This window comes from Chlamydotis macqueenii, chromosome 1 (genome assembly GCF_036417535.1).
Source record: "Chlamydotis macqueenii isolate bChlMac1 chromosome 1, bChlMac1.mat, whole genome shotgun sequence".
NCBI classification, from domain to species: domain Eukaryota; kingdom Metazoa; phylum Chordata; class Aves; order Otidiformes; family Otididae; genus Chlamydotis; species Chlamydotis macqueenii.
Window position 1 is genome coordinate 66,476,205 of NC_141556.1, and position 15,753 is coordinate 66,491,957.

The window sequence follows — 15,753 nt, forward strand, 5'->3', positions numbered from 1 at the left end:
CGCCTTGCAGAATTAAACAAAGATTTCCCACGTATTCTCATCCCACATGCCGGAGCTCAATACAGGAAAGCGTGTCATTTAACTTTCCCCATGCAGCTATGGGAACAAGAGGTACTTTGTAGGGTGAGGCTACCCAGAGACGGCAGGCCAGGAGAGACAAGACGCGTTCTTTGCAGGCAGAGGCGGCTGGAATTCGGTCTTCCCCCCACAACGAGCAACTAGATGTTGGGAAAGAGCAAAGAAAAATGAAGCGTTTCAACCAGCTGTAGGGATTAATAGATGCTGATGTGAAAATCCCAGTCACAGCAGAGAAGAGCCATGGTTCGGGAAGGGATCAGTAGGAAGGAGTAGGAAGACTGTTAGACATCCTGGGATGGCAGCCAGGAGCAGTCAGCTTCCAAAGGCGGAGAGGGCAGAGCAGAAAGGGCAGCGGCGGAGTGAGAGACAGTGGTGTACTCTTAGGATCCCAGGTACTTCCCATGTCTTGGCCCCCAAGGCGAAGGGGCCACTTCCATAGGAGGCCAAGATGCAGGTGGAGAGCTACTGATGGTCTCCAGCAACAAGGGCTTTGCCACTGAAACGCTGCCACGTAATGAATTAAGAAACCAAAGATGTTTCTCTAAGTTTTTCACCCTCATTTTTCCTTAAGTTTTGACTGTGTCACAGTAGCAAAACTACTAGCAAAACCATTCCTAAATGGCCTTACTGGTCACATTAGCAGCAGTGGGAGGTACTGCCAGTGCACACAGTGGTCAGTGAGAACAGAGCCGTTGATTGCTTTGGCTTTCTGGTTGACCAGCTTTTTAAAATAGAAGGATCTTTGGAAGATAAATGATTGGACTAGATCTGAGAAAAATCTGTGTTTCCTTTGTGATTTAGCTACAAATTTCCTATGAAATTACAACTGGACAACCTATCCCTCCACACTTCATTACTCAACTGTAAATTCTCCATATTATTCCTTAATAGCAAATCCCTGACAAGGTTGTCTACTTCCACTGTAAAACCTCTAACCTTTTATTTATATGCCTGAAATTCATTGTGCCAGGCATCACAGAATCCCCAGGCACTGCTGTCATGCAATAAATAACAATTCATCCCACCCTGCTGAGACCCAGTGGGTAAAGCGCAGCTCATGAAACAAGCGGGATTTTGATTTTTCAGGTTTCCACTTTAATGCAGTGCAGTCTGCTCTTTCACCGGCTAGCAAAGAACTAGACCTGTTTACTAACAAAATTACTTTTTAATAACTACAGAGTATTTTGTGCTGATGCATGTTTTCGTTACTACTATACATACGTGACACCTGTCAGACATATACCAGCAGTGGTCACTCAAGTGAATTTTATTTCACCGGAGGCTCTTCCCGCTAAAGACCCCAACCAACGTCAATGAGCGTTGAGGCTGGATGCGGTACCCATCCCTCTGCCAGCAGCCAAGGTCACGCTGACTCACCGCCTCTGGCTTTTCCCCCGCATCCATCCAGTGCCAGCGCTCCGGTAACTGCTTGACTATTCATAACGCTGTCACTTGCAAAGCTGCAATTCCTTTCTCCACAGACAGCACAAAGCATTGGAATGCAAGCTCCTAAAAATGTTGCTTATCAGATTTTGGACTCCTTTTCAAATGGTAGATTACTTTCTGCTAAAAAAAATTAAGTGATAAAAGACTTGAAATAGAGGCCTCTCACTCTTAACCACAGAGTTTTCTTAAGGGAACAGCTGAGCTGAGGAACCTAGCAGGGGAATAGTCTCTGCCATAGGGTTTTGGGGCAGAATTCAGGTTCCCTTTTTCCATGCTCACTTCTTCAGAGTGGAATAGTTAACACGTGGATCCTTGGGTAACAGCAAGAGAGCAGCAACTGTCGGTACACGGCCCAGCTGCAACTGTGGGTGCCTAACTCAAGGTCTCACCAGTAAAGAGATCAGAGCCCCCATTTCAAGAACAATCTTGCAAATAAGGGATCTTTGCCAAATAAGAAGTGTACACGGCATGGTCTTTAACTGCAAGTCTTCCCATTACACCCAGGGAGAGGGTTATTTATACCCAAACAAGGCTTATATGGCTATTTTATTTTCTTCTCATCAGTCTAACCTGCTACAAAAGCAAATTCAACAGCCATAAAATGTAGGCATGACCCTGAATGCCTCTAACCTCAGCCCAAGGAACAGTGAGTAAAGAACTTCACAAACACCAAGTGCCAAAGGTATACTCAAGGCGTCACTGCATTTTCTGCTCTTGAATAAATTTCTCTCTACAAGAAAGACAGAAAATACTCGAAGTGACAAATCATGAAACAGTATTAAGTGGACCACAGCAAAAATGTTTAAATCCAGGAGCCTAAATGTGTATCCCAAAATCTGCATATAGTCACCCAGGCAGGTGTGATCTGTAATTTCAAAATATGTGGGCAAAAAGAAATCACACAGGTTTCAATACAAGGCTGCTTGGCCCACTTAACGAAACAAATCCAATGTTTTCCATAACTAAAGACTTTATGGTCCAAATTTCCAGGTATCTAAATTTGATAAGCCAATTCTATCACTTTAATATGGATTTTATTTTCGGAACAGTAAGCATCTAAGAATATATAGCATCATTGTAACTTCAAATTCAGCACATTTGGAAAAAAATGTTATCACTCAGCTGTGTTTTTCCAGATTTGCTCCTACTTTTACACAGCTGAGCTTACAGCATGTAATTCACTGAACAAATAATGACTTACCTAATGCCCAAGAAATGGAACTACCTAATGCCCAAAGTACTGCACTCCTAACAGACATCATGTGCCTCCATTTTCCATATTAGTATACATACACAATACATGCCATCTAACTACTGTTTCTCTTTCCGTAGTAATATATCATACACTTCATTTCACAGAGGAATCATTGTTACTATATCCTTACATTTTACTTTAAAATTTGTCACCAAGGGCCCAGATTTATGACTGATATTTTATAGATTAGTAATTGATCTAGTGCACATTTTTAGCTTACTGCAGATGCAAGGTACACGTCAGCTGAAAACTCTTTCCTTCAGGTTTCTGCTGGTTTGGTTTGGTTTGGTTTTTTTTACCTTGCCCTTACACAGTCCAAGTGCATGCACATGATCAGTTACAGGAGCTCAGCTGAGTTAGGACAATTCTTTAAGCTGCAAGTATAAGATCACATGGTTTAAACCCGGTAATTATAGCTATGCCAGTTCTCTTGGTGGGAAGAAATCTGAATTCTCAGTTTATAACACATTTTATCACTTACATCTTGATGACAGTGCTGTTTGCCAGCAGGTGGTGGGCACAGACTCAACAATTAAACCACTGCCCCATTTTACATTTGACTTACCCACGTAGCCAGGACTTCAACGTTGGTCTTCAAGTCATACCTGCTATAAATTACCCTGAGATGCAATCCTGAAATATTATTACAGACAACATTGTTCACATGAGATGCTTAAATAAAACCTTCTCTAACTGTTTGTAGGTGGGAATCACATGCAGTTATCAGAGAAAGAAAGGAATGAATGTAAATGTTCCCCTCAACTAAACTCAGATGAACTCTGCGTGTTTGCCATTGCTGTTTCCAGGCAAACATGGAATTATCCAGACACCTGGAATTATCTGGGACAGTGCAACCTTTTCATGCTTTATAAAAACTCTGTGAGGTATTCAGGGTATGAGAAACTTTTCCCACCTACATAAAAAACCCCACTTGTCTTTATCAAAACTATGAGCTATACAAACTCCAAGCTACTAAGAGCACATTTTTAATAAGAGAAATCATAGATTCAAGTTGGGCAACAGTTGTTAAGTATCCTGGATTAGCCATCAAATTGAGAACTAGAGGCTATGTCCACACAGACAGTTTAACCCCGTTGTGAACTCCCCATGTACCTCCACACCAAACACTCTAGCTCTCTGAAAACTTGAATGCCAAAAGGTTGAGAACTCTGCCTTGCAGGAAATACGGGGCCGGGATTGAGTGGTTTGGCATCCTGCATCTTGTGTTGTGGATGTGAGTAGACAAGACTCTAGTCCCGGGCAAGACTAAATCCAAATCATGCTGTGTTCACGTTTGGCCAACAGCCAAACTTTTATAAATGAATTATTTCACCAAGCCACCTGTTCCCTTTGCCTGACCCAAATCCCTATCTTTATACTTAGAGGCTTACTGATCCTTTTCCGTCTTCCTCTCTGAGCTTTACAACTACTAGGAGTTGCTTTTCCTCCTCTAGGTATCCAAACCAGAAGTTAAAACTCCAATTGTTAACAACTTCCAGCTTCCCTCCACGGACATAGCCATCAGTCAGTGATGACAAGCAGCACTTCACAGTTCATTCTCAGTACACCGACATTTAAATCCATCCAGAGCAACCAGGAGAACTAAGGAAAGGCCATTTGGTGCGGATAAACTTCCCAGAGCGCATACTGAATGCATGGCATTGCTCCTGCTAAACATGTGTCATCTGAGAGGTGATAAAATTAAAAACAAACAAACATAGACAAAAAAAAAGAACAGGAAGGAAAGATGAAGTTTATATAATTTAGTTTAAATCTCCCCAGAAGTGACTGACTGAAGAGAAAGGTGACCAAGTCTGGTAACTGAAGACTTCTTGTATGCTTCTTGGTTAAGCACAGTGTTGTATATATTACTGGTAGCACTGGGAAACTACTTGCTGTGTAGATGGGTTTAACACAGCTGTACAGCGCAGAGGCAAATTAGACATGATTCAGGGGAGAGAGGGCAATGGAGAGGGTACGGCATGACTGTGCGGATAATGGGCCCCACTCCCAGCACTGATCGCAAGCATCGAGTGCATTAGCTAACCTCACTGGGCATCAATTTTCCTGTCTGAGGTTAAATAAATAAACAACTCCAGACACCAACCAATAATTTTTTAAAAAAAGGTTTGATTTTTGCAAAACCTTATGGAAAAGTGTCTTCTTCCTGTGCACACACTCAGCCAACTCAGCTTAAATGCTGCCTTAAGTGCTGTCTTTCCAAAGGTAATTTTAATGGTGAAGGTGCTACAAAGCAGAGCTGATAAACCTTCTGCTGTTTCATTTCAGCCTGTGCTAAAACGACATTTCTAAGGATTTCTAGGGTTAATCTAGCTTAATTTCTTCCTGCTTACTTCAGCTTTAGGCACCTGCCCTTGCTGAGATGCATTTTTCACCTTCTGGCTGGTCCTAACCACTTCCATCTGTACACAGCTTGCCTGTACTCACGGACTGCTCTCAGTGTACAATATGAAAAATTGCTGTTTTCTCCTCATAATCATCTGCTGCTCGTGATGCAAGTGGTTAAAGGGACAAAGGGCGCATTCATGTCTCTGCATGCGGTATCAGTTCCTCTGAATTAGGAAAATAACCCTCTCTCCTCCCCCATAAAACAGAGCGTTGTTGAGTTCACAAGGAAATGAGGAAAGAAGAGGGCTGCGGAAGTCACAGCACAAACGCAAGACAGTTCAGCAGAAATGAATGCATGGGTTTCATTCTCTGCCATTATAAATTAAAATCATTCCAAAGAAAAAATGTACGGTACAGAATTGTATTGAATTAAACATTACCCCCTCAGGTATCAGACAAATATGGAAGGAAAATCCATAGCAAAAGCAACTGTGCAGCAAAGCCCTACAATGTACCAGAGCCATGAGGGATGCAGGAACAAGTGGCAGATCAGATTTTATTCCCACTGTCCATATGCTGAACAAAACAGCAATGCAAAAACATGAGAGAAAACGAGGTGCTGAAGAACAAACGTAACCGAGCGCATCTGGAAATCTGTTCAATAAGAAAGCTCTTTTTCTAGAAGGCCTCAGTACAGCCAGAAAAACATACAATCCTGCATGTATTTTCCTCCAACTGCCTATTGCATAAGGTATATAAAAGTTGCCCAGGTGCAAATTCAGTCTATACAACTGACTTTGAGAATGTTCCTCATTTTACCATGATGAATGTTCACAAATTACTGTTTTATGTCAAATCGTATTTTCTCCACCATTGTTTTGCCCCTACTTGCACTTTCAGTAAAGCCAGGTGTTCAACCTGACTGTTGTGCATACCGACTGCACGCACACCCCTTAGAAAGAAAATCCACAGTGCAATACAGAAGGGAAGGAAAAATATTTCACCTAAAGGAAGGTGAAAAGATTGTAGCAAATTATTTTTTTAATCCATTCTAAAAGGCCTAATTCCAAACAGATGTAAAATATCTGTAGTGAGTCCTAATTTTACATTCTTGAGTCTTGGATAGGAAGTACTTCACAATAATAATGCCTGGCTTACCCATTAACACTTCAATCAGTCATTTTAGGTTTGGTACTAATACAATATTTTCTAGAAAATCTACAGAAAATTAACTTTTCCATGACATAAAATCCAATTGCAACTTCCAATTAGGTCAGAGGAGTTCAACCCAGATGACTGATTCAACCAGAATCCCTCAGATTAGACAGGGATTTCTCAGATTTCTTAGATGAAAGAGTGAAAGTAAGAAAATTATTTAACTGTGGGGAGAAAACAAACTGAACTCTATTTAGGTTTATTTTAGGAGTATGTGAACTCTGTGTGTCTAAAGCTCACTATTATTGTTTAACAGTTGGCTATTGGAGGAGGTCTAAAATCACGTTTATCTCTACTGGCTTATAAGGATGCAACACAATTACTGTGAGCAACTGGCAATACTGGTCCCTGGGAAACATCTATATTTTTCTTTGCATGCTGCCAAAGCTCCAACAATAGCCCTAATTTCCCCTAAGATGATTTCAGCGGCTTATGTTTTCTGTAGGCTAATGCACAGGATTCATTTCCTCTTAGAGGAAGCAATCTTGCCGTAATTTGATGAGCATCTCTTTTAACATCAGTACCTGTTTAAGCAGCTCATCCCGCCCCTCTCTTTCCTCAGCCTTCATTCTTATCCTTGTGCTGGCTTTTTGGCAATACAGGTAAAACGGCTTGTGGGAAAGTATTGTGAACCAGATCATGTAACCAATCTGGGTTACGGATAGCATATACCCACCCCCCCCCCCACCTCCCTCAGTTATTTTTAACTGAGGTCAGTTTTCTACCCTGGTGTGACAGTATAAGCAGTGGCACAAGTGAGGGGCAGAACAGGAGCAGGAATGACAAAGGGAGATGTAGGGTTGGCTTGCTGAGAGAAGAGGACATCAAACTACACCCTCAGTAACCACAGTGCAATGCAGGCTTAAAAGACAAGCAAGAGAAAATGAAATTCAAGCAAGGAGTGAGGCTGGCTCTCTCTTCTCAGTAAGTTCCTTGCAGGTATAGGCAGGTGGCTGCTGGGTCCACCACAGCCTTCCCTTTTCCCAAATGAAGAAGCTCAGCCTCCTCAGCTTCTCCTCACATGGCAAGCGCTTCAACTCTTCACCACCTTGGTGAATTCAGTCCAGTTTATCCATGTCTTTCTTGTAATGTGGGGGCCCAAAACTGGATGCCATTTTCCAGATGAGGTGAGACAAGTGCCAATTTGAAAGCGATAATCACTTCTCTCAACTTGCTGCCTATGCTCCTGCTGATCCAGCCTGGGATCTTGTTAGCCTTTTCAACGTCAGGGCACGCTGCCGGACCACATTCACCTCACTGTCTTCTAGGATCCCCAAATCCTTTTCCACAGATCTGCTCCCCAGCCAGTCAGTCCTCATCCTGTAATAGCTGAATGAAAGCTTTGCAAGCTCCTTCTTTATTTTGTTCAGGCATTCCTCATAAGCGTACCTCCCCAAATGAACTGCCCAGAGCATCTTCAGACTCTTTTTGTTGCAGACCTACACTTATGAGGAAAGCGTAGAGTGATGAATGCCACTCCAGGCCGTTCTGGATCCAGCTGCTGTGCAAGCCCCTGTGTAAAGTTCTTATATTGCCTTCCACACGCTCCTTTCTGCATGTTACAGCCTCCCATACTGCTCTGCTCTCTTCTCCTAACCAGGCCAGCTGTGAAAGGAAACTGCGTAAAAGCTCTCCCATTATGCCTTAGAGAAAGAGGTAGCGCTGGCTGGGCTCTGGAGGAGAGCACCGGAGCGCAGCCCCTCCAGCCTGCTCACCCTTGCCCTGTCCTCATCTTTTGAGCTGCGCGCTAGGCAGCACGGCCTTTCTGAGCGACACAACATGAACAGGCACCCAGGACAAAGTGTTGAGATCAGGGTGCGATGCTGAAAATGTTCAGCCTCATCCAGCACCGGCCCACAGATGCTGTCACTGGAAGGAGGTGTAAAGATACACTGAGATGGCATCAGTTCACAGCTTTCTAGTTATGTATTTGGGACACACTTATCTTTGGGGAGAATTCAGAACATTTCGTTGGTATTCATGAGCTACTTCACACTTTTCTAAGCATCCTGTGATGCAGACAGCTGTGTATTTGGGATAGGGAGTCTCCTCCTCTTCTGCCTTTTTTTAATTCAGAGAAGTCCTAGAAACTGTACATTTCAACGACGGAAGAGGAAGAGAGGTGATTCCAGCAGCAGCCATGAGAGAGCCTTTGGAGAACAGCAGAGGAGTTGGAGGGGCAGAGAGGGGAGACGGAGTTGGAGTCACCTGCATTAAAGCTGCGAGGGAGAGCTTCAGCTCTATTCCTCAAAAATCCTTTTCCAACAGAGACCAAGAATTATTGGTGGAAGCCCCTTTACTAACCCAACTAAGCACTTCATAATCATCGATACAACATCTCCATGAAGTAAAGAAAACAAATTTTTTTTTACTTGCCAAGGATAGGGCTGCTCATCATCATCCAATAATTTACCAAGGATAATCGGGTTTTAAGTGATGCAAACGTCAAACTGCATCTTCAACCTGGAAATCAGATAGTTGGTTCTATGGTTCTAATCCAAGGGAAAAGTTTGTCTCCATAGAATGAAATACATAAAAGTCAAGAAACCAGGTGAGATATTGCCTAAATTAGTCAGCTGGAGAGGGAGTCAAGGAGAGGGACTTGAGGATCAACTCAGCCGCTATGCTTATGATTTCATTCCCCAAGAGAAATCTCTGCTTAGGACTTCCCAGTCCTAAATGCCTGTGGACATCAAAGCTGCCTTCCATCCCCATTTTATCACAGCTCGGGGTGACCGATATTTCTCCCCTTTAAAAACATTACAGGCTACCAGTGCACAACAGCTCATCATAGAATCACAGACGGGTTGAGGTTGGAAGGGACCTCTTGGGATCACCTTGTCCAGCCCCTCTGCTCAAGCAGGGACAGCTACAGCAGGTACCTCAGGCACGAAGATCAATATGGAGCCATGTTACACTTCATTAAAAGAAGGAAAAAAACTAACAACAACTATTATCCTTACAGCAAGTGCCATGTGACCATCTGAGACCACAAATACTAAAATCACTGGAAAACGGGTTCCATAAAATATGCTGGTCATTAAACTCCCACCTCAGCGAGACAGTGAAAACAGGCTACCTTCAATCCCACGACTAATAGCAATGAGTCTTATTTTCTGCATTCTTGTGGACTGCAGGTTAAAAGGTACATCTGCTAAAGTAACTTTATGAACAGGGGCCCTAAAACTATAGTGTTTTGGCCCACAGGGACAAAATTCCATTAGTTTGAGGTGTGATTGAATAAGGCCCAGAAACATAATTTACAGACTGGGGAAAAAAAACCAAAAAACTAAGAACATTAATAAGGTTTTAAAAATAATAATGTTTTGTTTAACACTACAATCTTATCTAGCATCAGGACCACAAACACTCCATCTCATAACACTGAAAGCTGTTAAAGTCAACACAACAGAGTATACCTTTTTGCATTCCTAACATTCAGTTCATTTTTGAAAACATAAGGTCAGTAGCTTATAGATGTCTTGAGTCTTTCCTGAACAGCTTACACATGTAGTAAGTGCTCTAATTTGGAAGAAGTCCTTATTTGGTCACAGATTAAAACTTTGAAGTTTTTGTAATGTAAATCAAGCTCAGGGCCCGAAACATTAAAGTCTTAGGCTGAAGGAGAGACCTCTGAATACAGCAGAAGAAACATCAGAAGTTACTAAAACAATTCATATTGCATGGTAGATAGCATATATCCTGTATACAAATATTAATATTTAATGTAATGTATTGCAATTTGCTTTTACTTCAACATCCTATTATGGCCTTACTTGCCCATCACACTCTCCAACAATGGAAATTATCATATAGCTGACACTCTCTATTGCAATTTATACGGAAAAGGCTCCGCTGAAGTTCACTGAAGTTTTGAATTGCCAAGAAGCATGAGAGAAGACTTCAGATTCTAGACTGCTAAGCCACAACTGAGTGGTTAAAGACGGGCAGCTCTGTTTGCTGAGCGATAAATACAATGAGCTCCTAACAACAGAACACAAAAATTTAATAATGAAACAGTTAAAAAATGAAGACTTGCCTCAATCAAATTTGACCCCCGTAATTTAATCTGTTCAGAGAAGGTCTGCAGAAGGAGAGGCAATAGTCCTAAGCATCATCCTGCCCATGCTCTTGCACCTACTATTCCTCATGAATGGATAAACTATTTGCCTCAGCACAAACCTAAGGCCTAATTTCTATCCTCCAATATGACTTCAGAGAGGCTGCAGATGTAGCACGGTAAGAGCAGAAGCACAGATCCTCGCTGAAATACTGGGAGTCTTCCAAGCTTCAGTCAGTCATCGCATTTTGACATCCTACCACGCAGCCTACACCCAGGCCGTCATCCAGGACACCATGCTCCGCAGGGCCTGCTGGAGATGACACACAAAGACCCTCCTCTACACATTTTGGAGTGAGCTCTAATAAAAAAAAGCTATCTTTGCACTTCTGCCACTGTGAGAGCTTTCAGACAGAACCCTACAGCCCCAAAATCCACATCCCCAAGTCTCCACAAGACAGTTTGCCCCTGAATTCTGCCTCTGCCTATCATCAGAGGCACCGTTTGCTTATGTGTCACAGTTAGGAGCCTGCTCTGCGCCCAGGGAACAGTCATAATGGAGGTGGTAACAGAGTACCTTAGAAAATAGATTACGGTGACAGGAAGGGAGATGAGCAAATTCTCCTTTGTGGGGCTTCATGTGCAGTAAGAACCAGTGTGGTTCTTCCTAGAAAGATTACAAGAAAAAAAAAAAAAAAACAACCTCTTGCAGCCTAGGTGGGGGATGGAAATGCCCCACCTGCACCTATGGAGAGCTCTGGAACTGAGAGCCCTGGGCCTGAACCGGAAACGGGAGGGGCTCCACTCTTGCTTGGCGCCGGGCGGGCTACAGGATTTATCCTCTTCGCGGATATCCTCCATGTCCATGCTGTGGTTGGCACAGCACGAAGGCACAGCCCCACAGGAGGCATTCTGGGCTGCAGAGCATGCAATCCCATTGACTTCAAGGGGAGGTAAACAGGAAGAGAATTTGTGCCCATCTTTGATTAGTTAATTGTGTTGATTAATCCCTCTAGTTTTAATAATTTCCACTCAGGTCCTTGCGCTGTCCCTTCTATCTGTGGCCATGTGCACCCATGTGTTGTCCTGGTTTCTGATCAATCTTCTTTTGTACATTAATGTGGTAACAGCTAGCTACAGTTCTGCTTATCGCTTTCTTTTGGTGTTTTTTGGTTGTTTGGGTTTTGGTTTTTTTTCCCCTAGAAACTGCATGGCACTTTTCCCCCCAAATTCTGTTCCTCCCTTACTGCCAGGTTATTTCAAATAGCACTGCCTTCATGCCAGCACCAGTTATGTATCTCTATCCCTAAAGCTGTGATTACTGGTTTCAAAGCCTACTGCATAGGGCCTGGGGGTGGGGAGGCAAAGATCAAGTTTAAGGAGATCAATAGGTTTTTCTGAAAAACAGCTTTATTCTTCTTATTGAAAATATGATTTTTTTTCAACTCTTCCGGACACTGAACCAAGTCTGTAGCATAACTCATTTACCTGCAAGTAAAATGAAACCTTTATTATATTAAAGATACTTCTAAAAGTGCATCAATTAGTATTCTAAATAATATATTCATGTCAAATCTAAGTTTATTAAACGCCTTCTCTAAATATGGAATATGTTCATGCTTTCTAACTGAAGAGAATTTCTGCACATTGTATATAGCAATGTATTTTTGTAGGACAAAAAAGGTACCTTTTAAATCTGGGAGAATACCTGTTTGATACTTTATCTTCTTTTTGCAAAACATGTAATTAGTTACATTTCTAGGATGGTATAACAATACCATAAACCATAGAGACCTGAGTGCTGCATACGTGTGTACGCACACCCCTCCTGTCGCTCCCGTGGACGTGCTCCGTATCAACCTCAAGTTACCCCCGCTTAATGATGAAGGTAGGAAGAGCAATGGTATTCCAGAGTCACGTTTAGGAAAGCTGAAAGGTAAGGTGCAACACTCCCCGACTTTATACTTCGGAGGTTACAAAAACAGGCATTTGAAAGATACACCAAACCCACCTCTCCGACCGAACGTTTTAGCCTTTCAGCATGACACAGAAGTTTAATTTCCACTGATGGGGGGTGACCTCAAGATTATTGTACGGCTACTTCAAACCCCCCCACCCCCCCCCTTAATGGCAGCGCTTCCCCTGACTGGCAGAACAGAGCAGGTCTATAAATAACTTCCAAAGGAATTGTCTCTCTCCTCACGCACTGCAGACAACTGTTTACACAGATCCCGAATCCTCCCGGACCGGCTCTGCTCAGCCCACATCCTTACGGACTCTTTACTGGCCTCTTCCAAAAAAAATAAAAAAAATAAAAAAAAATAAAAGCCCTGGACGACGCAGGTATGACTGGAGGCACTCTCCAGCGCTGCGAATCCCTGTCTACCAGAAGTTGTGGCTCCAGGGAAAATTTCCCGGGTCAGCGTTGGGGGTGGGTTGCGGTTTTCTCTGATCCCTCCTCAAGCTGCACGGTCCCGGCTGCTCCCCCGGCCCCGAGAAACCCCTCCTCCCCACCCCACGAATCCCTGCATCCGCTCTAAGGCCCGGGCATCCTCCCTCGCCCACCTGCAGGTGCGAGGGGGTGGTGGGCTGAGCCGGGGGTCCCGAAAAGGGACACGCGTGGGTCGGCCCCGCACCTGCCCGCACCCGGCGGGGCGGCAGAGACAAAAGCCCCGGGTCGGCTCACCTCCTTCAGCTGCTCCAGCTCCTGCTTGAGGCCATCATACTCCGCTTCCAGCTCGTCGTACTGCTGCTTGAGGGTGAGCTTCTCCTCCAGCACCACCAGCCCGTACTCCGCCGCCTGGATCTTCTCGTGGGTCGTTTCGGAGAGCTCGCGGGTCAGCCGCTCGATCTCGCTCTTGTAATGGTCGGCGCCCTGCAGCACCTCCTCCGCAGCCATAGCCCCGCCGGCACTGCCGCGCCGCCGCGTCCGCCCAGGCAGCCGAGGGGGGCGGGAGCGGACGCGGACAAGGGGCGGCAACCGGCACCGCCGCCGCCGCCGCCGCCGGCCTGGGCCTGGAGATGGGGGCCGGGGCCGCCTGCGGCAGCCGCCGCCGAGCGCGGGGGCGGGCAGCCCCGCCGCAGCCGCGGCCCCCCCCCGCTCCGCTCCGCTCCGCTCCCCTCCCCCGGCCGCCCGGGAGGCGGCGAGGCCGCGCTCGTCTTCCCCGGCCCTGCGGCGGCCCCCCGGGGCCGGGCGAGCCCCCGCTGCCCGGGGAGGCGGCGGCGCGCTGAGGGGCTGGGGAGGCAAGTGAGGCGGGCGGGAGCGCGCCTCGGCGGCGGCGGCAACAGCAACCGGGGGGATGCTGCTGCCGGCGCCCGCCTCTTCCCGGGGAGCCGGCACCTCCGCCTCCCTTCCACACGGTCCCTCCCCTGCGCTCTTTAAGATGACAGCGTCCTCGGGTCTGGCGTTCCCCCGCCGGGGAAGCGGCGTTAAGAGCGCGGGGGGCACAGGAGGGGCGAGAGGCTGCCGCGGTCCTGCGTGTGCGAGGGGGAGGCTGCCGCTAGCACCGCCCGGGCCCCCCTGCTCTCCCCTCCCTTGCCCTCCAACCGGGCGGCGATTTTAGCGCCTTTTCTTGTGGGGTTGTTTTTTTGGTTTTTTTAATTATTATTAATTTTATTTTTTTCTCCGCTTGTTGCAGCGATGGCCACGTTAGCGGCGGTGCGGGTGCAAACAGAGAGGGAGATGCAGTAAACTGCGGGAGCAGCCTCGAGCAATTCCCCTGCCATTTCGGGAAACGGGGAAGGGAGAGCTACCCCTTCCCGCCCCCCCACCTCCCCACCCCCCGCCCTTTCATCCTCCCCGGTGCAAGGAAACCGGGATGTGAAACAGCGGCGGGATGGGCCGGGTTCCCGTCACCGTTGGTGCAAGGTCCCCGCGCTCCCCGTTAGGGCAGCAGGACATCAACCGACCCGCAGCAGATGCGGTCGCACCATTGTTTCTCTGTCACTCGCGTTAACCGCAGGACCCTGTGCCGTAGATTATGTCAGTTTTATGCTGGCTTTATGTCGGCTGCAGAAAGACAGATGCTCCTTCGCCAGCGTAAAATGAGAGCGGTGCAGGCGGACGGACGCTAATCTCACGCAAAGCCCGCCAGGAAAAAGTTAACAGACCGCATTAGGGGCATTTTACGTCTTTGAACTGGAAGAGTGAGTTCATCCTGGATCAGTGTCATCATGTCCCGTGTCACAGCCTTTTTTTTTTTTGTTTGGTACTAGGAGTCTGAAGCTGAAATTTACTGTTTCTTCAAACCATGGCCTGCAAAGAGAGACTTGATCCTATTGATATCGACCAAGTTTTGCTCTAAGTACTAGCAGGATCGGGTTTTCACACTCTTCAAACACCTCTTTTTTTTCTTTCTAAAATACTAGCAAAATTAGGTCTTTAATAATTGAGTTAGAATTTCCAGGAAAAGGAAGGTGGTTTTTTTAAAAAAAAAGAAGTTACATATAGAAGATGGATATTGCTGCCTACCAATGCAGCACGTTATCGGAAATCTAAGACATAGGTTTCCTTTCTTGCTGTTTAAAAATGCAGTTTTAAACAAGCCACATCCCCTTTCTACCTCAGCTTCCCCACATCTAAGAAAGAGGTAAAAATGTTTAGGCTTCTCAGCAAAGTGCTTTGACATCTGCAAATGGAAGCACTAACACCAGCTGTTCAGTATATGCATACGGTATATAATATATATTTTATAAATATATGTGCATGTATACATATATAACACATTGTAATCTAGCCTGCATAAACACATCTTCTTGTTGCCTAGAGAGCTTAAATGGAAGAAGCTAGCAAAGTAATAGATGTTCTGTCAATTCCGTATCTTGAAAGCAGCTTCCAAAAACGCACATTTTAAATAAATCCTAGTGTAGAAGCAAGTGTGAATATTGATAGGAAAGAAATGCAAATATTAATAAGGAGAGTGAGTGGCTCGCATCGATAACTGTGAAAACAGAGAGGAACACACTAGTACTCTAACCATAATTCCAACTGTACACCTAACCTCAACATCCTTTTCTTAAAAGAGGATGAAAGATTCCACAGATCAGAAGAAAAAAAAAAAAAAAAAAAAAACAGGAGCAAAATGTTGTCTCAAGAGCTTTTACAAGTTCTAGTCTAGCTGTCTTCCTCAGCTTTCGAGCTAGGCCACTGTGCAAAGCAAGCCTTTCATGAACACTCATTCAGGAGCGCATCAGAAAACAAACAGCTTAAGACCAGTGCTGAAAATGAGCGGTTGGGTCAAGGACAGCGTAGATGCTGGCTGAAGCAACCAGACGCCTATAGCTAATCTGCCCTTGGTGCAACTCCACTCAACATCATTTAGTTAACAACGGCACTCGCAACCCAACGGCG

At 45.3% G+C, this 15,753-nt stretch overlaps 1 protein-coding gene across 4 annotated transcripts in view; it reads right to left on the minus strand.

Moving 5' to 3' along the window:
- Positions 1 to 13,659, minus strand: part of BICD1 (BICD cargo adaptor 1) — a 185,772-nt gene extending 172,113 nt beyond the window's left edge. For all 4 annotated transcript variants that reach the window (XM_086755056.1, XM_086755078.1, XM_086755070.1 and 1 more), the window contains exon 1: positions 13,090 to 13,659. In XM_086755056.1, the coding sequence (XP_086611182.1) occupies positions 13,090 to 13,302 (213 nt within the window). In that variant the 5' untranslated portion in view covers positions 13,303 to 13,659. The remainder of the gene's footprint in view (positions 1 to 13,089) is intronic.
- Positions 13,660 to 15,753: the final 2,094 nt, after the last annotated feature.